The 22,956-nt window shown below is 46.6% G+C and overlaps 2 protein-coding genes across 2 annotated transcripts in view; one reads left to right on the top strand and one right to left on the bottom strand.

The window, feature by feature from the left end:
- LOC130708096 (uncharacterized) overlaps positions 1–8,211 on the bottom strand; it is a 312,771-nt gene extending 304,560 nt beyond the window's left edge. Inside the window, 2 exon segments of the mRNA XM_057545243.1 lie at positions 6,717–6,887; positions 7,757–8,211. Of these exon segments, the coding sequence (XP_057401226.1) occupies positions 6,717–6,859 (143 nt within the window). The 5' untranslated portion in view covers positions 6,860–6,887; positions 7,757–8,211.
- A 704-nt stretch (positions 8,212–8,915) lies between these two features.
- LOC130708097 (coiled-coil domain-containing protein 185-like) overlaps positions 8,916–22,956 on the top strand; it is a 30,963-nt gene continuing 16,922 nt past the window's right edge. The window contains exons 1-2 of the transcript XR_009008123.1: positions 8,916–10,361; positions 10,828–10,986. The gene's annotated coding sequence lies outside the window, so the exon portion shown is untranslated. The remainder of the gene's footprint in view (positions 10,362–10,827; positions 10,987–22,956) is intronic.

Raw genomic sequence — 22,956 nt, 5'->3', positions numbered from 1 at the left:
ACGGACTATTACTCAGCCATAAAAAAGAATGAAATTTTGCCATTTGGAACAACATGGATAAGCCTAGAGGATATTGTGCTTAGTGAAGTAAGTCAGACAGAGAGAGACAAACACTGCATGTTTTCACTTATATGTGGAATTTAAAAATTAAAACAAATGAGTATAACAAAACAGAAACAGACACAGATACAGAGAACAAACAAGTGGTTACCAGTGAGGGGAGGGGCACAATAGGGGAAGGGGATTAAGAGGTACAAACTACTGTGTATAAAATAAATAAGAGGGACTTCCCTGGTGGTCCAGTGGTAAAGAATCCCCCTTACAAGGCAGGGGACACAGGTTTGACCCTGTGTCCCTGGTCAGGGAACTATGATCCCACACGCCTCGGGGCAACTAGACCCTTGCACCACAACTACTGAGCTCGCGTATCTCAACTAGAGAGCCTGTGTGCTGCAAACTACAGAGCCCACGTGCCCTGGAGCCTGGGCACCGCAACTAGAGAGAAGCCCGCGCGCCGCAAGGAAAGATCCCGCATGCCTCAACAAAGATCCCGCATGTCGCAACTAAGACCTGACGCAGCCAAAAATAAATAATAAAATAAATAAATAAATAATTTAAAAATAAAATAAAATAAATAAGATACAAGGATACAATGTACAGCACAGGGAATATAGCCAACATTTTATAATAAACTTAAATGAAGTATAATCTTAAAAACTATCAAATCACTATGTTATACACCTGAAACGAATGTAACATTGTATATCAACTATACTTTAATTGAAAAAAAGAGTTCTCTTATTCCAAGGTGGGGCAGGCCACAGTTCCAAAATATTTGATAACTGTGGCTTAAAGAGAAATATTTGGGTTGAAATACAAAAAGCAAACAAATGCATTTAGAGATTAGCATTGCCATGCCTATGGAGAAAGTTGACAATTAAAACGATAATATGGGTCACCATGCCTTACTATCGGGGTGACCCTGAGCAATAATATTTCCTACTTCGTAGAGCTGTCATGAGGATTAAATGAGTTAATATATGTAAATGTGGAGAAGAGCATTGGCACAGAGGAAGCACTGTCTAAAGGTTTGCCATTAGTATTGTTACAACAATTGACAAATTTTTATCAATCACTCAGGTGCTGGCCAATTTAAAACTTGTCCCCCCCCCCAAAAATAAAATAAAATAAATAAAACTTGTCCCATCTTTTTCCAATCTTCCATGGTTAGCAACAGTTGACAGTTTGTTCTTGTGAGAATGGACCAATAAATCAACAAAATGTTGTATCTGATCCACGAGAATATACACCGGATGCATCTGTCCTAAGTGCTGTGGTTGGTTTTGGCGAAATGCAACTGTGTTTATAAACAAATTAGAAAACCTATTTTTCCGCCCCTTTCTTTCCCTCAATTCAGAGACAATGATCCCAATGACCTCTTTAGACATATTGTTACTAAGTGTGGTTGTTTCAATTATCAAACACCAAATGAGCTTGCAAAATAAGACAAGGATAAAAGAAGAAGTCTGGAAAAATCACCTTCCTCTTCAGTATCAATAAATAACACTAAATTTTCAATTGAATTAAAAATGTACATGAAGAAAACAGTTTGATGCAACCTTCTGCATTCAAACTTTCGAGAAGAAACCAGCCCTTACTTGTCAGTTTCCTAAGGATCAAGGACTACATTCCCTTATCTTCATATCCCCAGGGCATGCAACAGACACTCTCAAAAGATGGATGCATAGATGGAAAAAACAGAGCTGCCTTTTACCCACATTGTTCAGAACCCATCAAATTCCTATAATCACAGAATTAAAGAATGTTAGTGATGTGGAAGGAATTGAGCTCAGGAGAAGTTACACAACTTGCCCAAAGCCACGTAGCTATTTAACAGCAGAGACTGAACTTGATCTATCACCCCTATAAAGAACGCAGGGCTCTCAAGCTGTACCAGAGCTTCCCAGCTAAGGGCAAGTCTCCGTGGCCTTTTGGAAGCTTTTGAAATATGCCTCTGACACCAGGAAAAGTGTCACATGGGTGCTTTTCTTCACGTATCTAATCAATATTTACTGCAGAGCAATCTTCACCTACACTCTTCGTTACTCTCAGGAATTAAAGAACCACTGACTCTCTCTCCAACTTGCCACTTCAGGCCTCTGAGATGAGAGATTCGCTACTTGTGGTATGAAATCCTTCTCCTGTCTCCCAAAGCTTTCCGATTTCACCTCGGGGATAAATCAAAAGCATTTCCATGCTGTTTATATTAGAGTGGCCTTTTGTTGAAGAAACATGCTTTATAATTTCAGGCGCTGGGACTTTTGTTTACAGACGGAATTAAGTACAGGTTGAAACTGTGGCTTTTAGACATAACACTGCAGGAGAAGCTTACGCTCTACCACGTAAGAAATCTTTCTCAAACTCCAAGAGACTGGCACCTCCAAATCAGTGAGCTGGGCAGACAGCATTTGTTCCTGCCTGCTGGCACACAGCTCAATGCTACGGCCACATGGCCCAAACAAGAGCTCCAGGAGCCTAAGCCAGCGGTACCAGTGCCACACCTCTGATGTGCAGACAGGGCAGCCCAACGGGGAGTGCCCTGGGTCAGAGACTTGGAAGCAGAGAAAGGAAACGGAGCATAGCTCAGATGATATTACGTTCCTGCTCTAAACCCTTCAGTGATTCCCACTGCCTGCTGTGCGACACTCAGAATCCTCACCGGGGCTTACAATTGGGTCCCAATCTATTCCTCCTCCTTACCTCCTGGTTCCCTGCAGGCCTACCATGTTCTAGATGATCCAGACTGTTCTATCTCCCTGAACAGTTCAATGACGTCACCACCTCCACACCTCTGCACAAGGTGCCTCTCCCCTGAGATGCTCCAACCACTCCCTCCCTCAGATCTCATCCTAAGTGCCACCTCTTCTCCAGAACCTTTCCTGAGTTCTCCTCCAACCTCCCAGGCCTCCCCCAAGTGGAAGTGGCCTCAATCGCCATGACACTCTTGCAGTCCTTTTGTAACCACCCATGGTAATTATTTTCTAAACGGTGTGGCAGCAATTTGGGAATGTTTTTTCTTGCTGTCAGTCAGCATTAGCTGAGCATCTTCCGTGTGTCAGATGCTGTGTTGGGTGCCTGGGACATGAAAATAAATAAAGTCAAGGTTCTTGCCTTCAATGGGCTTATGCTCTAGTGGATGAGATGACACTAGGACAAAGAGTTATACCTAGTGCAGGGGGGAAATGAAATATGAGAGAGATGATGGCATTTTAAGTTGGGTCTGAAAGAGAAATGTGTTCACTGGGCAAAAAAATAGAGAGGGAGGAAGGGTTCTTCGAGGGAAAAAGAACATTATATACAGCAGTGCTTGTCACAGGTTTTACTGAATGAATAAAACAAAGGCCGGGAAGGTTAGCTCCTTCCTGATTGGTTAGCTCCCTGCTCACTACTGTCTACATTTACTGAGTGTGTTCACGACTCCCATCCCTCACAGCAACCCCGGAAGTTAGGCAGCACCATCCTCATTTTATGGATGAGAAAACTGAGGCTTCCAATGCCCAAAGCCCCAAAGCTGTCAAGTAGCAGAGCGTGGCCGGTGTTCCTGATATTATAAGGTTGTACTAATGAGTTCGCCTTCAAGGACCTAAATATAAAGCAAACTCTTAGCTCTCTTCCTCTGAGCCTGGGTGGACCACTCCGGGCAGCCCTCAAATACCCAAAAACCATCTCAGGGAACACATACTGCGAGGGAACAAGAGAGAAGCAGCCGAAGCTGTGCTGCGTGCAGATTCTGGCAACAGCGAGGCCCTGTGTCTCCCTATAAACCTGATGTTACTCCTCTCACGGTACATGGTTTTAGTGGCCCCAAATGTGGGCCCTCTGTCCTAAGATATAAACGGCAACCGGGAAAGAGCCATCCAAAAGTCACCTCAGGCCAACTCAGGCTCATTAAAGCTCCCTTAGGGCTCCGAGAATTGAATGGAACCTCTGGCTTTCTAGGAGAAAGCATTTCGTTTTTGACAGAGTTCTTTTCCCCCCTTTTCTTCATCTGATCATTTTCTCAATTTTTCCCTTTCACATTCAGGCTTTTTCTGTAACTCTTGTATTGGGCACATGCCCTTCTAGTTTTTCCTCCTAGCTGGGACTATTATATCTTGCTATTGTCATGTTCCTTTTCCATTGAAAGCAATCAAAAATGAAAATCCACATTTCAGAACAGTGTCTATTAAATAGGCACCTTTTCATGGTTGGAAAAAAAAAAAAAAAAGAGCACTCTCTGAGGGCTGAGTTTCAGTTCTGTGTGTCACCTAAAGATTAGACACTTGGGTGAGACTTCTGCCTCTTCACAGGCCATTTGTATTTGGGTATTTGGGAGAGATGGTAGAAAGTCTGGAGTCAGAACCAACTTGTTCTAAGGAATTCGTCGTCGAAAGCATTGCTAATCAAAGTGTGGTCCTGGGACCAGTAGCAACTGCATCGCTTGTGAGCTTGTTGGGAACGAAGACTCTCAGGCTCACCCCAGACCAGCTGAACCAGAATCTGCCGTTTTGCAAGATCCCAAGTGATTCGTAAGTACATTAAAATTTTAGAAGCACTGGTCTAGAATTAAAAGGAATTTGCTTTAATGAAACCATCCTGTAGCCTCCACGTGGATTTCTTTCCGAAGAAAGAAATCTCTGTACAGTGAACTCCATAGAGCAACCTCCACCACCCTTTTCCACCCAAATTGTTTATTCATGGAAGAATTCTGAAATGATAAATCATCTTCCAGAAATCACACTCAGCCTGAGGGAGTTCCAGATGACACAAAGCTGATGGCCAGCCTTTCTGCGGCCTGTGGGAACTAAGAAGGGAGAGGTGATAGGCGACCCTCGTCCCGCCTCCTTTAAGGCCCTGGATCTTTTTGTTGATATCTTTGCCTCTCGGAAGAGGGGAGCGAAAGACGTGTTGTACAACCGCACGAGTGACTAATGTGAGACTGAGGGGGCTGTGCTGTGTACTGAGCTCTGAGATCCTTGAGTGGGGGGATGCTCTGTAAACACAAATGGCAGAACCAAGGGCCAACCAAGTCCAGGCTGTGCTCAGACCTCACACTTCCAATAACAACAGTCAAGACACACACAGATGAACCCAGACTAAACTGTCATCTACACTGGAGAAAGGAACAGAGAGGATGGAGAATCACGTGCACCTGGTTTAAGGAAATGACAGCTAGAGCTGGAGGCAAGAAAAGAGAAGAGGGGAGGTGATGACCAGGCCCTGCTCGAGGCTGTCCTGCCCACCTGGTCCCACTCACCCTCCAAGTGGAGCTAAAGCTCACGGGCGGACAGAGGCTGTGACCAGAGCCCTGGCAGGCCACACAGGTGCTGGCCTGGCATCCCACTTGACCTTGTCCTCGATGAAGAGGACACCTGCCTCAGAGACATTTCTGTAAAAAAAGGGAGCACCAAAAAAGTTACCCCTTGTTGAAAAACCAAAACCGGGTCCCCCACCCAAAGTGAGTGTTTTCGCACTAATTCCGATAAATATGCACATCACAGGAAGCTCGTTTAGACTCCTGGCATCTCTCAGACCTCTAAGTGCAACACCTGGGTTATTGATTCCTCTGTGTTAAAGCCCAACTTGGTAGTGCCCTCCCCACCTCTACTAATTTTTCACCCATTATTTCCATCTTCACCTTTGAATTCTCTAAAACGGCAATATTTTAAAACACTAAAATGGTTTACTTGTATCAATCAATACCTGCTTTTCCACCAATTATAATTTATTTGTAGATTAACAGTTTTTCAGCTCCAGAAACATGATTCTGTCCTCTTTATATGCCCACATCAGCAAGCTCTCACAGGAAGTCTGGAATGGACAGCAAAGGGCAGTGGTGGCAGAAAGACCCTCAGGCTCTGAAATCCAGACAGGAATGCCATCCATCTTCCTCCACCACAACCAAAAGACAGCCCTCCCCCCCCCCAGAACCGAATGCATCAGAGATCAGCCGCCCCTGAGGACTGAGGCTCTGAATTTGATTTCAGCTAACTTCCACTTCACAGAAAAGCACTCGACTTTATTCCCCCTGTACCTCAGACCTGGATAAGCCAAGCAGTTCTCCAGAAACACATCTGAAGGAACACCTCTGCATCCCCTCCCCACCGCCAACATGCACGGGCATGCCTGAACACACCACCTCCCAAGGCAAAGAGAAAGTTAACTTTCAAATAAAGCTGTCCTGCAGCCAGTCTGGTCACATTTCCAGACCCTTCACATTCACAAAGGTGGTTCTTGCAACTCTGGCCTAAATCCAGAAGCTGAAAACTGACCTCTGCCTGCTGAGGGCACAGACCAGGGTCAAAGGTCCACAAACACACGTTCGCCACAAATACACCACTTTCTTTCTTTCTCTCTCTCTCTCTCTCTTGACCAAAGTGAGAATAATGGGCCAGGCTTATTGTCTTTCCTTCAGAGAAGCCAGGATGGGCGGCTGGTGGGAAGCTCCAGACAGAATGTGGGCGTGTGAATCTATACAGGCTCCACAGAGGAATTTTCTGGGAACTCCAGGGGTTTTGAGGAAGGGTGGTCTCAGGCTGGGACACAGGGGCTCCTCGGATTCTCGGGTACCCCAGAAGTCTGGGGTGTAGGGGGGGCGGAGTGGCAAGGCTATCCTGACAGCCAGGCGCCCCTTCCCTGCCGTCCCAGGCCCTCCCCGCCACGGCGGGGTCACTCACCGCCCGTGAGCTGTGCAGGGCCGAAGCACAGCGCCAGCTGAAACCACAGGATCACGGCCAAGAGTCTCTGGGGGGACTGAGGCTGCTGCTGCTCTAGAAATCCATCTCCATGGCTCGGGTTCATTCCACGATACATCTTTCATCCACAGAGGGCATCCGGCTTGCAAGAGTCTGCAACCAGGAGCGAACACGATGATACCCCAGGCTGCCGGGGCGCCGGGGGCCACGCTCCCCCTCCTCCGCCCTGGGACCGGGACCCCCGGCTTCCCCTGCTCCTTCCCCATTCCTCCCCCGCGCGGCCCCCGCCCCCTTTCCCACGGCGAGCTCCCCCCGCTTCTCCCCAGCGCGGGCTACACTGAGTAACAGCCGCCGCGGGATGCTGCGCGTGCGGGAGCGATGGAGGAGGGGAGGGAGGGCAGGGGTTAGCGCCGGTCCCCCGGATTCAGCGGCTGTGACCACGACAGGAAAGTCTAAAGCCTTCCAGCCTCTCGGGGCTGAAAAAACACTTTTCCCCGGGCCTATACATTTCACTCTTAGGAATCTCACGAGGTGGCACCGGATCCCCCCAGCTACTTCTCTGGTTTTCCCCAGGATCGGGATGGGTCCTACTGCCCAGTCCCCAGTGAGATTTCTCTGCGCTGTCAAAAAATTCCTCCCTCGGGGAGCAGAGCCAGGCACCAACTCCCCCTCCTCGGCCTGCGAGCGCCTCCCCGGAATGGAAAGCCCCTTCCGGGGCTCTCGGTCTTACCTGTGGGTCTCATGCATGCAGCTTCCTTCCCTCCTCCGCCTCCTCCCCCCGCCAGTCTAACCCGCATCTGTGCGCGACCTCTGCTGCCGCCGCTGCGCGAGCGAGCGAGACGTTAAGCCTCGGCGGCGGCGGCGGCAGCGGCGGCGCCGGCGGCGCCGGCGGCGCCCGGCTCCAGCTCCCCGCGCCTGCGCTCTCCCTCCCCAGGCTCCGGAGCGGACGCGTGAGGGAGTTGCGGGGGGAAGGACGACAGTCCGGTCGCGCGCCCCCGAGGAGGTACCCGCGCGCCCGCTACCTGAGCTCCCGAGCGCGCGGCGGCGTCGCGGAGAAAGGGAGGGGGAGGGGGCGGCGGCGGCGGCGGCGGCGGCGGCGGCGGCGCCCGGCTCCAGCTCCCCGCGCCTGCGCTCTCCCTCCCCAGGCTCCGGAGCGGACGCGTAAGGGAGTTGCGGGGGGAAGGACGACAGTCCGGTCGCGCGCCCCCGAGGAGGTACCCGCGCGCCCGCTACCTGAGCTCCCGAGCGCGCGGCGGCGTCGTGGAGAAAGGGAGGGGGAGGGGGCGGCGGCGGCGGCGGCGGCGCCCGGCTCCAGCTCCCCGCGCCCGCGCTCTCCCTCCCCAGGCTCCGGGAGCGGACGCGTGCGGGAGTTGCGGGGGGGCGGGAGGACGACAGTCCGGCCACAGTCCCCCGAGAAGGCACCCGCGCGCCCGCTACCTGAGCTCCCGAGCGCGCGGCGGCGGCGCGGAGAGAGGGAGGGGGCGGGGCGGAGGCGCGCAGCCCGGACACGCACGAGGCGGGCACACGCCTCCGCAGACCCAGCCAGCGCCGCGGCTGGGGAAGGGGCCCCGCGAGCGCGGGGAGGGGGAAGGGACCCTCCGCCGCCGCAACCAATCGGAAGCCCGCGCGCCTGCACGTGTCGGCACAGGCCTAGGGCCGGGTCGCCCCTTTCCTGGCGCAGGACGGCGGTCTCCGCATGCGCTGCGCGCGAGCCCGGGTGGCCGCCGCGGCCTCCGCGCGTCCTCCGGTGCCCCCAGAGCGCGGCACGGCGCGGGAGAGGGCTCCGCTTTAGGCTGCTGCCGCGGTGGCGGCTCCAACCCGTGGGACAAGAGTGCACAGGGCGGCCGGTCCCCACCCCAAGACCCTCACCACCGACGGGGTTCACGTGGGCGGGGGGGGGGGACGGCCAATTGCCAAAGTCTTCCTTTCCTGCGTTTAGCTCTCCGCACCTCACCACGTCCCACCAAGGCTCTGCGTGTCCCCTCAGAGCCCGAATGACACTCTTCCCCCTCCCCCGCTCCCTTGATATTTGCCCTTTTGCGAGCCACAGGCGTTATGCGGGAGGACTCTTAGCCTGTCTGGGAGATGCGCTGGCCCCTCCGAACGTCCGCCCGGCGCGCGCTCTCCTTGCGGGGAGAGGGAGGGTCCTCGGTGCAGCTGCAGAAGGTTGAGTACGGAGGAGGGGGCGGCGGTGGGGTGGGGGGCTTCTGGGGTCGTGGATCGGAACCCAAGGGGGTCGAGGGTGTTTGCCCTCCCAGCCCCCGGTGGAGAGAGTTTGCCTCGTCGGTGTTGTCTCTCTGTGGCTTTTGGTGCCCGAGCCCAGCCCGCAGAAGGGTGCAACTCACTCCCCACTGGTTCTGGCCGCCCGCTGGCCCTGCGCAAGGCTGGCCTTCCTCGGCCTGCCTGGCTCCGAGGGCCTACGTCCCAGCCACGGTAGTTAAGGGGTGTGAGCTAATGAGGTGTTGCAGGCAGGCGGCACTTTAGAACCAGCGGCACCCCATTATTCTGTAGCAATTTGTGGATATGAAAACCACGTTTCGGATGCCGCCACCAAATCATCTTCTGCTTCCATCGGCTGTCCCCAAATCTCACATACTGATGGTAGTCAGGAAATTACAGCTTTTACTGTGTCGACTCTTACTGGGAGTAATTTTAACAAATTCTGTCAGGATAGATTAACTTTTAGTAGATAAATGTAACTCAGCATTTTTTCTCTTTATTTATTTTTGCTTTGTAAAACTGAGATGGCAGCTTTGCATAGAATAAGTTCAAGATTTTTCACTAGCACAAGTTCGTTTCTGCTAAAGCTTGTGCTTTGGGGCTCCAGAATCTTAGTTGGGTACCCACGCTTCCAAGGTCCTATGACTGACCTCTAGAGTTTGAATATTTATGTAATTGTTTTTCTCAGTAAATTTTCTAAAGCTTTCTAATAAGCCGTCAAATCAACAAACTCAAAAACATTTGTTGACCATGTGTATGTCTTTACAATCGTAAGAGATATGTCTAAGCACTATTGAGACCTGTTCTCCAGCTGATAAATACAATCCAGTCGTACAGAGAATAAAAGAATTGAAAGAAACATCCAAGTTTATCTGGTGCAAACACAGGACCTGTGCTTGAGTACCCCCCACCCCGACATTTCTGCTAAGTGGTCATGCAGCCTCATGGAATACTTGAGGAAGCCTGTAATGTTTGCCCTCAGCTCTCTTAGAAAAGCCCTCTTTGTACTGAACTGAAACGTACCTCCCTGAAACTTTTACACACTGGTTCCGGCTCTCCCATCTGGGCCCACACAGCTAAATGGGATTCCTCTTCCTTAAGACAGAGCTTTACTCATTTGGAGATGGCTTTACGTCCCCTTAACTCTTCCTTTCTCCGGGTTAAACTTAGCTACTTCGCACAGTGTGGCAGTGCCTAGACTCCTCACCAGCCTTGTAGCCTTTCTCTGGATGGGACCCAGTTTCCCAATGGCCACCCACCCCCCAGCAAGCAGAGTTCGTTTCCAGAAGGGGATTCCACACTCACTCCGTGGGTTCCGACCAGCACACGGCAGGACTGGCACATCCTGTATGTTAAATAATTTGCTTCTATTAATGCAACGTCAGAAGACAAGCATTTGGAGGGCAGGTACAGCACACCATTCTGTTAGCTTTCCACATTATCTCATGTATTAGTTTCTAGGGCTGTCATAACAAAATATCACACACTAGGTGTCATAAAACCACAAAGATTTATTTTCTCACAGTTCTGGAGGCCAAAAGTCCGAGATTAAGGTATCAGCAGGTTTGGTTTCTTCTAAGGCTGCTCTCCTTGGCTTGCAGATGGCCACCATCTTGCTGTGTGCTCACATGGTCATCCCTCTGCGTGTGCAAGTGTCTGGTGTCTCCCTCTGTGTGTGTGTGTGTGTGTGTGTCCTAATCTTTTTTATAAGGACACCAGTTATATCGGATTAGAGACCACTCTAACAAGCCCATTTTAACTTTATTCCCTCTTTAAAGGCCCCGTCTTGAAATACAGTCACATTCTGAGGTACTGGAGGTTGGGGGGGGGGGGGGGACACAATTCAGTGTCCAGTGTTACACTCATTTTACAGGCGAGGATGCTAAAGACAAAGGAGTTCAATCCATTTACTCACGACCACCCAGCCAGTGGAGGCATCAGATTAAATCTAAAGCAGTTCAGTTCCATCCTAATGGTTTTCCCAATACATCACAGCTATTGCTATGAACACCTTCCACCTCAAGGATTCTAGGTAAGTTATCCTGAATATAGGATGTAGATTTTTCTCAAGAGGACGAGAATAAGGGTAGATGGAATGCAGGAGAGAGCATGACTTACTTCCTGCTAAATGGGCAAAAACTTAATCTTTCTTCCTCTTTCATATAGAAGTCAATGCCAAAACCAATACCAGTGGGGAGACATGCTGAAGCAAAGCCTCCAGAGTCTCCCTCCCAAACACAGGAGAGCTGAGGGGCTTCTCTGACCTGATTAAAAACTCCACCCCTCCTCGGACTCCATGCTTCTCTCAACCCTCCATGAATGACATTCCTCACTGTTTTCACTCATTTCCCCTCCCCTCTCCCATCCTCTTACTGCCCCCCACCTTGCCCTAGGATTCTTTTTCAAAACTTACTGAAGCTCTGTCTTCATGGCATAGCCTTTGATTTCATTTTCAGTGGACAATAACATTTCATTCCAAATATATTCATTGAGCACCTACTATGAACTGGGCACTGTACTGGGTGCTGGAGATGCAGTAGTGAGCAAAGATGCTAAACCCCCTGCCCTGGAAGAACTCACAGTCTACTTAAGGAATACATGATAAACAAAAGAAGAAAACATTGGGAGTGTTAGATGGTGTGAAGTACTAGGCAGAATAATGAATCAGGGAATTTATAGAGGAGATGTGAAGGTTAGAGCATAGGCAGAGTCGTTATAACCAAGTGATCCAAATATTCAGTAATTTAAATAGAAGTTTATCTCTCCCTTATGTGAATGTCTTACTATTCTAGGTGGATGGGGCATCTCTGCTCCATAGGGTCATTCAGGGACCCAGATTCCTTCTACCTCATTATTCTGCCATCCTCTAAGATACTGTCTTCATGTGTGGGACAGAAGCTGGGTCACTGATCTGTCTGGGGTCCAGTCTGAGGGAAAGTGATAAGAAAAGGGAATCTAAGGCAAACAATTTCCTTTCAGGCAAGGGAGGCAGAAGTTACACAAAAATTAGCTCTCTCACCTATCATTAGTGAGAACCTAGTCACATGACCATATCTAGCTGCAAGGGAAGCTGGGAAATGTAGTCTTTATGGGGCAACCAGGTGACCAGAAGCAAGAAGAGAGTGGACTGAAGGGGTCAGGGGAAACTGGCAGTCTATCACATGTGCTGTGCAAAGATCAAGGCTTAAATTTTTGATAAAGTAGGCAGGGAAGCCCTTACTGGGAAGGTAACATTTAAGTAAAAACCTGAAGGAGAGAGCTATGCAGTTTTCTAAGAGAAAAGCATTTCCAGGCAAAGGGAGAACAGATGCAATGTCCCTGAGGCAGGAGCATGCCTGTTGTGTACAGGAAACAGGAAGGATGTCAATGAGGCTGGAGTGAGTAAGTGATGCAGACAACTAGGGGGGCTGAGGTCAGAGAGGTCTCCTACTGAGGTGGACCTTAGAGGCATTGGCAGGGATCTGGTTTTTACTCAGGGTGAGAAGAGAAGCCATTGGAGGTTTGTGAGCAGAGAAAGGACACGATGGCACTTGAACAGGAAGTGTCTGAAAGAATTTATGTCCAGCATGGCATCAACCACACTCTACCACTCTGCGCTCTGTGGCCCTTTCATCCTTCCTCTTGAGCACCTCTCAGCTCCTGCACCCCTGAACCCCAGAATGCCAGCTTTGAAGGCACACTGCTTCACAGTCCTATCAACCCTCAGCGTCTAAACATTATCTCCACGAAGCACCTCCCACAGTCCACACCTTTTCATTCATCCCAACGTGCTTGCACTTAGCAGACTGGTACTGTGCCTCTGAGTAGATTGTGAGTTCTCTGGGAGCAAGTGTTTCTCTACTTGTTCCACCTATTGCTAAACATAGAGCCTGGAACACAGTAGAGCAATCAAGAATTATTTTCTGAATTAACTGATTAATAGCAGAAGGAAAGGAGACCTTCCCCACCAATCTTGCCCTGGCATTGAAAACCAGACTGAAGTCAGTTGATATTCTTCTCTCTTCTCTCTGGGTTTCCTCAATCCTGCGCATCCAGGAAAACATAGAATCAACCACAACCCATTTAATGAGCTCAGAACATGCTAGAACATAGGTTAGCATTGCACTAGATGCTGGGTTTGAGTACAGATCTAGAATTGTCAAAGCATATGATCCACCCACCACCTCTGCCCTGGATGGATAACACACTCAGTGAGGAGACACACTTCCAAGGCTGGAGTGTGGAACAGGATAAAAGTGCTCATTTGGAAATAGAGTTACTATATGATCCAGCAATCCCACTCCTGGGCATATATCTGGAAAAGACAACAACTCTAATTCCAAAAGGATACATGTACCCCAACGTTCATAGCAGCACTATTTACAATAGGCAAGACATGGAAGCAACCTAAATGTCGATCCACAAATGAATGGATAAAGAAGATGTGTCGTATATATACATATATATATATACACATATATATATATACACACATATATATATGTATATATATATATGTGTATATATATATATATATGTGTGTGTGTATATATATATATATATATATACGGTGGAATATTACACAGCCATAAAAAAGAATGAAATAATGCCATTTGCAGCAACATGCTGGTACCATGCTGGTACCATGCCAGCACTGTCCCCCTGCCATAGGTCCAACTAGAGATTATCATATTAAGTGAAGTCAGTCAGAGAAAAACAAATATATGATATCGCTTATATGTGGAATCTAAAAAAATGATACAAATGAACTTATTTACAAAACAGAAATAGGCTCACAGACATAGAAAACAAACTTATGATAACCAAAGGTGGGAGGGACAAAATAGGATTTTGGAATTTTCAGATACACACTACTATATGTAAAATAGATAAACAACAAGGACCTACTGTATAGCACAGGGAACTATATTCCATATCTTGTAATAATCTATAATGGGAAATAATCTGAAAAAGAATATATATATGTGTATATGTATAGCTGAATCACTTTGCTGTACACCTGAGACATTGTAAATCAACTATACTTAAATTTTAAAAAGTGCTCATTCAGTCACCTCTCACCCATTCTTCCTCCATTCAAGGTGTATTCTCAGGTACTTGACATGTTTCAGTCATTGTACTAGGTGTGGAGGATACAAAAATATAAAAGACCCAATCTTTGTCTTCAACCAGTTTATAACCTATGGAGAGAGTAGAAAAGTAAATCTGCAATTACAGGGTCATGGGCTAAGTGCTAAGATTGTAAAGCAGATAGGATGGAGTGTGCTGGAAAAGGATCCTGGGGGTGACTTCATATGTTGTATGAGTAGAAGTGTGTGTGTGTGTGTGTGTGTGTGTGCACGCACGCACGTGTGTGTGTATAAAGGGAAGAAAAGGAAGAGAAGGTGCAGTGAGTTTCCAGGCAGAGGGAGCAGCTTGTGTAAAGACCAGGAAGGAGGTGGTGGGGAAAGAGACCAAGTGTAGAATTTAGAAGACAAGTTGGGAAACGCCAAGAAGTAAAAATTCCAAAAAGCACCTGTGCCATACTGAGAAAGGCTTGGAAAGTCATGGAGGGACGTTTGGTTTGTGTCTGAAGAAAAAGAGAGAAGACTGTGGAGGAGTGGAAATAAACTGGAGACACTAGCCAGGAATGGACTATTCACCATTGGACCAAAGATACATGAAAGGTACTCAACATCACTAATTAATGAGAACATGCCAATGAAAACAACAGACACTGTTTTCCCCTATCAGATGGACTACAAATATAAGTCTGATAACATCAAGTGTTTGGTGATGATGCAGGGAGAAGGGAATTCCCATATTCTGCTGGTAGGAGTGCAAATTGCTATGTATTAACCATGTCTTTTATTTTCTGTATTCTGATGCTTTGACACCTGGGGCATTGTTGACCCTGGAGAGACTGCCCTTCCCAGGGCTAAGCAATTCCTAGAGATAGTAAACTAGAGCCCACACACCCCACTACCTCCTTTATGGTCTCTCACACTTAGAGTCACTATTCCCCTGCCATAATCACCCCAGCGCCAGGTACCAGACAACTACGGACAGCCCCTATGCCTCAGAGCCCACTGAAATTATTCAAACTAGCCTATTATAAACTTGTTTACCCACCTCACCCATTCCTTCCCATGAAAACCACACATTCCCCACTGCACCCCTCACTCCCTCTGCCCCCTGACCGGTTCTGGTGCTTCCCCAAGTGGCCCTGCATGATTTGCCATGCCTCCTGCTTCTAGGGAATTGTGAGTATAAAGAAAAACACCTCTTTCCTGACTGTCATTTCCATATCTACATGTCTTACTGTATCTGATTAAAACAAAGCCTTTGGTGTCCTTAACACATGCTACACTTAGAGGAGGGTAAACTGCCCTGCAAACACACCACTCATTATTACCCCTAAAGAAGCCCTGGCAAGTTCACCTCAAACACTTCACCCACTAAGCAAAGATGATGTCAGTACCTACCTCATACAACTGCTGAGAGGCTTAAATGGGATCTCCTGGAAAGCACCTGAAGAGCACCCAGCACTGAGTAAGTACTCAGGCAAGCATGTCCCAGGATGTTCACTGAAGATATTTATGTAATGGTGGAAAATTGGAGACACCCTGAATAATGGAATGACTAAATGAATTGTGGTACAGTCACACTAAGGAACAGTATGTAGTCATTAGGTATAAACTAGATCTCCATGTAGGACCATGGAGAGCTCTCCAAAACATTGTTGGGTGAAAGAAGCAAATTGTGGGACAGAATGGACAGTAAGACATGATTTATGGAAAAACAATACCATAGATTTTCTATCAACTAATGTGAATAAAAAGGAAAAATGCCTGAAACCATGCACAGAAGACAGTGGGGTTGCATCTGGGTTGGTGAGAGCAAATGGAATTGTTGGGGAGGATTAATCAAAGAATAGTTTTATTTCTATAATTTATATTTTACTTTCATTATTCATTTATTTGTATATAATTTTGTTGAGAATACTATTATGTAATGCTTAGATAGTTAGAAATTAATTTGCAAGGCAAAGGAAAAGATAGGAGGGGAAAAAGATAAACATAGAAGAGGAAAAGGTCGGAATGAACCTGGGGCCTAAGGACATGAAGTTAACTTTGAGAATACTGTGCACTGATGGTATATTTTTTGAAACTAGAGATAATGGAGATCTATCTACATAAGGCATCTTTTGACTGAAGCATTTCCTTGGACAGGAGTGGAGGGATGTCCAGTAAGGACTAACTGCAAAACTAGTTTGCCATTTTGTAAAAGATCAACGCTGAGCTCCCCTCCTCATAGAGATTATTGAGATACTGGCTTCCCTTGTCTTTCTCTGGAGGCTTCCTCATTTCATACTATATCCCTAGCAATGGGTTGGTTGTTTTCCTATAATAATTATAGTAGGCTAGACTGACATAACCGATAAGCCAAAACAAGTAACAACATAAGAGAAGTTCCTTTCTCTTAGGACAGTGCAGGGCACTGACGGTGGGGCAGGGATGGGAGAGTTAGAGGAAGACATTCAGGACCAGACAGAAGGCAACTTTGTCATCATCAACATAGTTTCCAAGAATCTGTGATCACTGCCATTTCAGCTGTTTTATAAGATTTAAAGATGGTGAGACCCAACACAATGACACTTGGATAAATGAAAGGCAAAATTCTTTGATTCTTAGAGCTCTGAACAAGAGAAGGTTGCTAGGCAGGGCCACACAGGGGATTGTACCCAGGAACAGAGTAACAGCAGGCTGGGGCTCTAGGGGGCAGCTGATTTATGGCAAGCCGGGTGGGGTTAGCTAGGTTTCATGGTCTTCCTGTGGATTGGCTAAGTTGAATAATTTGGGGGCAGGGCTCTGGGCATAGGGGTTATCCCTAGTTGTCTGGTACCTGGCTCTGGGGCAATTAGGGTATATGTTTCGTGGCCCCAGAGTGTTAGGGCCCAACAATGAAGTGGTTTGGGATGTGGACTTAATTGGCTGTTTAAGAAGGGAAACTGACTGACCAGCCTCTTATTCAGGGCTTCAAAACTGGGAAAAGACAGTACAATTAAAAAAAAAAAAAGTTATATCAGCCCATAGAAGAAGGAGGGTAAGGCATAAGGTCCAGGCCTAAAAGTGGTCCACATCTTTTCTGCCCACATTCCATTGGCCAGAATGAGGTCACATGGCCAACTAGTCACATAGTCTCACATAGATGCAAAGGGAGCTGGGAAATGTAGTCCCAGGGACAACCATTTCTGAAGAAGGAAAGCTCAGATTTCAATGGCCAACTAGCAGGCTGTGCCAAAAGGCTGTAAATGAATCTGAACTCAAATATTGCTTTACTTCTTCCCTCCCCCCACCCCCCACCCCCCACCCCCCCAGCCCCCGCTTTCTTAATATCTGTTTCTCCTGCTTACATGGTAAGCTGCTTCAGGGCAAAGACCATCATGTTCTCTTGCTTTTGATTCTTCCCCAGCAATTATTTCTGCACCCAATGGGCTTCTCACTAAAACAAGTCTCAAGTAATTTCAGTATGCAAATTAGCTGCCACGTAAGAGCCTGGCATAAATATCTGATACTTAGAATATAATTTCAGTTAGTTAAATTTAGATCACTGGGGGGGAAAAAGAACAGCAGCATAAACATTCTCTGGGCCTTTGGCCTTTTTATTTAATTCTGAATTGGATAAGTCTTCACTAACTTTAAGTTTTGACCTCTATATAGCAATATTTGGTTCTTGGATTAAATCAAACAAGTGTTGCTAATGAAATGGTTTAACAACGTCACATATAGTCAGATTTTCCATTTCAGTTGACTCTTAGGTAAAGGTAAACCAGTGCTTTCAGGAACACTTTCAGTAGTTAATTACATTAAAAATGTTATTTTCCTGACCTTTTTATCTTGTCTCATCTTCTTTCACCTTGCCTTTTTTCCTTGGTTTCTTAAAGACTCTTACCTTTAAAACCACTGTCAACTTAGCATAAATATTTTCTTTGGAAGGCTAACACTTAATGACACCAGGGAAGGGGTGGGAGAAAACAAACCTCACTATGGAATCACTCGACATTCATCCAGCACTAATTGAGTGCCTAAGGTATGCTGAACACAATGCAAATCCATAAAAATGCAAATGGCTATCATCTCAGCCTTTAAGAAGTTCACAGTTATGAACCTGAACCTACACTTTTTCTACGTAAAAGTTTTTATTCAGTCACCCATTCATTCAACAAATATATTTTGGGTCCTACTCTGTGTAGGTTGCTGATCTAGCTACTGGAAATATAGACTTGAACAAAACAAAGATGCCTGCCCTTCTGGAGCTTACATTCAAGGAGAGGAAGGTAGGCAATAACTTATCCCCACTCCCCACCCTTCCAGCCCAGAGGTGATTTCCTTTACCTGTGAAGTCCCCTGATATTTTAGTATCTTCTGGCAATTGCTACTCTCTACCAGAGTTGACAAAGAGCAGGAACTAGGTCTTAACTTTGATATCCACCATGATGCTAGGACAGGGTTAATAAATGCTTATGAGCTCAATAAATGAATAATGAGTGCGTCTTTTCACAAAAGTACAACCTGTGTAGCTAAAGCAGGTGAAGACCCACAGGAAGCTGAAAATGCCTTTTTCATGTCCGAAGGCAACAAAGTAGCTGCAAGCTCAATGGGGTTTGCACCCACACTCTCCCCCTGCCTTCTCCTGACCTGGTTTGGGGACTGGGATGAGAGGGTGCAGACATGAACTACATCTACCATTGCAACTGCACCACAAATAAATTTTGCAATGGGCTTTACAGTATGATTTTTTTTTTATTCTCAAAGGAGAATTTTAATTCTCTAGGGGTCATAATAGTATGAGAAAAGATATAGACCACTTCAAGGCATGTTTGGGAAATTATGGATAACGTCTTGTGCCGAGAGAGTATGTGTGTTTAGGGGTGAGTTAGGAGATGGCTATTAATAATAAACATAGAACATCCTGTTAGGGCCTCACTGTTAGAGACCTTACATGACACACCAAGGAGTTTAAACTTTATTCAAAAGACAATGGAGAGGTTGTGGATTGAAGGTTGGAATGGAAGAGGTTGTGGGGAAAGAGGAGAATGAGAAAGCAATGGAGCAGGCATCACAACAGGCCAGGTAAGGGGTAATGACGTGTGAACCAGAGTGGTGGCAGTGGCCATGGGAGAATGGAGGACTGAAGAGGAGGACTGTCAGATCTTCGGATGTGTTGAGGGTAAGGAAAAAGAGGATGCAAGGATGATATCAAGATTTAGAGCCTAGGAGACTAAGCTATAAATTACTATCAAAAATAGGAAACACAAATGAAAAGGTTTCATGAGGATGGTTATGAATTCAATGTTGAACATACTGAGTTTGACTTGCTGGAGGGAAACACACATGCAGATATCAGGCAGGCAGTTGGAAAATAGGGCTTAGGAGCTTTGAAGAGGGCTCGGTGTGGAAGAAGTAGGTCCACGGGTTGCTCCAAGTCTGTCTGTTGAAGCCACAGAATAGATGTACTTGCTTGGGGAGTGCACAATAAAAAGAGAAGAGGCCCTGGACAGAGCTTTTGGGAACTGTACTGTAGGGGAAGGAAGGAATGGAGGGAGGGAAGGAAGAGGGAGGGCAGTCAGTGAAAAAAAGAGCAGTGGTTCTTAAACTCTAGAGGGTCAAAGAATCACCCAGAGACATTCATGAAGATTCCTAGACACCTCCCCAGAAAACCAGATTCAGTAGGAACATACGATCTAAAGAGAACACTCCCTTCATTATCTATTGATGCATGACAGATAACCCCCAAATTTCACATCTTAACACAGCAACATTTTTGATCTCATGGTTTCTGGATATCAAGAATCTGTGAGCAGCTCAGCTGGGTGGCTCGAGGCCTCTCGCAAGGCTGCAGTCAAGTTGTAAGCCAGAAATCTGAAGACTTATCTGGGCCTGAGGCTCTGATTCCAAGATGAGTGTCCTCATCAAGTGGCAGTCAGCTTCCCCTAGAGCAGGTGACCCAAGAGAGCAAGGCGGAGACCACAATATCTTTTATGACCCAGCCTCAGAAGTCACGTTTGTCATTTCTGCAAAATCCTATTGGTTACATAGGTGAGTCATATTTACTGTGAGAGGAGAGTTCACAGAAGTGACAGGAGACAAAATCAGGGTGGAGGGGCAACTTGGAGGCTGACTACCATATGTCCCTACCCTCCTGGAGTTATTTTGATGCAAGTAGCCCTCAAAGAAATACTGGATGGGAAAGAGTAAAGGTCAACAGAGGAAAGAAAATCAAACAGAAGGTGGACCTCAGTGCCAAATAGGACTGAGAAATCCACATAAGGTTGAGAAGAGGCCAGTGGATCTGGCCTCTGGTATATCAGTCTTGACCTTCTCAACTCGGAAGCAGCACTTCTAGAGAAACACAACTCTTTTTATGCAACTCATGGTGAGAAATGTATTTTACTTCATTGCCTGGTACACAATGCACTCGTATATAGAAACAAATGTTTCACGAATTAATACCTATTTCTACTGCATGAGAAGCACTGATATTTCTTATTGTAGTCTGGTCTATTTCTCTAAAAAAATGCTAGTCAAGACCCACTGAACTGATTTTGTTGGTCATTAAAGCATCTGACCTGAAGCTTGAAAAAGCAGTCTCAATAGGATTGGATAACAGTGAAGATGATGGTGATGACAAAAACAAATACATTTTGAGTATATACACTTTGCACTAAATGTAATACCATGAATTATCTTATTCATAACAACTCTATACTATAGTACCATTAGCATAATTTTAGATGAAAAAGTTTAGTACTTAAGTAGCTTTCTCAAGGCCATATGGTTAGGAGGTGGTACAACTGTAATTTATTTTAACCTAAACAATATGATTTTGGAACTTACACTTTAGAGCTGTGGGATCCAATATGGAGGCCGCTAGCCACATGTGTGTATTTTAATGTTAAATTTAATTAAAACTAAATAAAATTAAAGTTTCATGTATCAGTCACACTAGCCATATTTCAAGTGCTCAATAGCCACATGTGGTAGTAGCCTCCATATGTGACAGCAGAGATACAGAGTATTTCCCCCACTGCAGAAAGTTCCGTTGGACAGCGGTGCTCGAGAGCTAAACCACCAAGGGCCAACGTATTGGGAAGATGGGAGTCACCTGAGCATGGCTGTAAGGTGAGAGGAAGGAGTTGGAAAAAGAGAGAAGAGTCGAGATAGGGGATGCAGGTTGGAGCAGTGGCCTGGGGGAGGATGGAGGGGCAGGATCAGGGTACAGGGAAAGTTGGCTTTGGCAAGGGATGGGGACAATTTCTGCTCTGGGTCAGAAAGGAAGAGGAAAATGGGTGAAGGTCCAGAGGAAGGGGAAGGTGACGAAGCTTGCTTTGATAACACTTGATATTGTCTAAAACGTAGGGGCTGAGAACAGGAACAAAGAGTGAGCGGGCCAAGTTTGGGCATTGAGTCAAGTAAGAAAGATTGGAAATCATTGCTGCAGGAGGTGCATATACACATAGAGAATGATTGATGCTCACCCATGGGGGCTCAGCTGTGGTTAGATACTGAATTTTAGGTGCAGCCAACCATTTATTTCATTCATTCAACAAATACTTGCCAAGTGCCTACAACATGCCAGGCACCATGCCAGGCACTGGAGAAACATTAGTGAATGATAGTGACAAAAACAGGCAAGCCCATTCTCTCATGGAACTTACTGGTGGAGGTCTTTGTTAATCACAGAGCTGCCAAGAGTAGCCCTGCAATGGACACATACCACCAAGGAGAGGGGCTGGTGCTCTAAAGTGGCTATGAGAGGGCATGGCAGGGCATTTCATCTGGTCAGGAAGGTCAGGGAAGGCGTGCCTCAAACCAAGACTTGAAGAAGGAGCACCAATCCATACAGAAGGGAGAACGGCTCATAACTTTGCCCTGAACTGGGACCGTGCAGAGACCCACGCAGGCAGACAAAGGCACCTTTGTAAGGTTCCTGCGGACAGAAGTGTTTGCTGAGCACACAGACAAAGCCACCCATGGTTGTCGAGATTCTACTCCAGCCCTGTGTGTGGGTGGCTTTGAGTGAAAAGACACCATATGATATCCACAGTAGGATAAGCCTGCTGGATGTGGCGGCTGGAATTTTAGTGGGCTGAGGATTCCTACCCTGCTGATAACATCAGTAAAGAAGTCAATGCACAGGACTTCCCTGGTGGCACAGTGGTTAAGAATCCGCCTGCCAATGCAGGGGACACGGGTTCGAGCCCTGGTCTGGGAAGATCCCACATGCCGCGGAGCAACTAAGCCTGTGCACCACAACTACTGAGCCTGCGCTCTAGAGCCCGCGAGCCACAACTACTGAGCCTGCGTGCCACAACTACTGAAGCCCATGCGCCTAGAGCCTGTGCTCCACAACGAGGGAAGATACCACAATGAGAAGCCCGTGCACCGCAACGAAGAGTAGCCCCCACTTGCCGCAACTAGAGAAAGCCCGCGTGCAGCAGTGAAGACCCAACACAGCCAAAAATAAATAAATAAATAATTTTTTAAAATAAGAAGTCAATGCACAACATTATTACTGATACACTACATGCAGAGTCAGCACTCACAGCAAACCATCCATCATCAGACTTGTACTGTAGAGCTATCTCCCCTCACTTAGACCTTTCGGAAAAACAAATTTCCTTTGAAGTTAAAAATGCCAGGCTCAATTTTAGCAAAACAGAAAAAGATAAAACTTTTAAAACCCCACACATTTTTTAAAGTTTCAACAAAGCACATTCTTTAAAAAAATTTTAATATAATATCTATATTATGTTGAGGATGAAGAAGAAATTCCAAATTGGGTAAGTTATTAAGTGTGACTATTTTTGCAAATTTCCATTGGAAAAGCCTCTTCCTATGTTTAACTTTACAAATTATTTGTGATAAAATTTCAAAAATAAATAACGTTATGGCGCAGTTTCGTGTTCCTGTGTCAGTGCTGAGTGATCCAGTAACTGCATCCCGTTATCACACCGTGG

Source organism: Balaenoptera acutorostrata, chromosome 1, assembly GCF_949987535.1.
Source record: "Balaenoptera acutorostrata chromosome 1, mBalAcu1.1, whole genome shotgun sequence".
In the NCBI taxonomy this organism is placed as follows: Eukaryota; Metazoa; Chordata; class Mammalia; order Artiodactyla; family Balaenopteridae; genus Balaenoptera; species Balaenoptera acutorostrata.
This window is presented reverse-complemented; position numbering and strand designations above follow the sequence as displayed.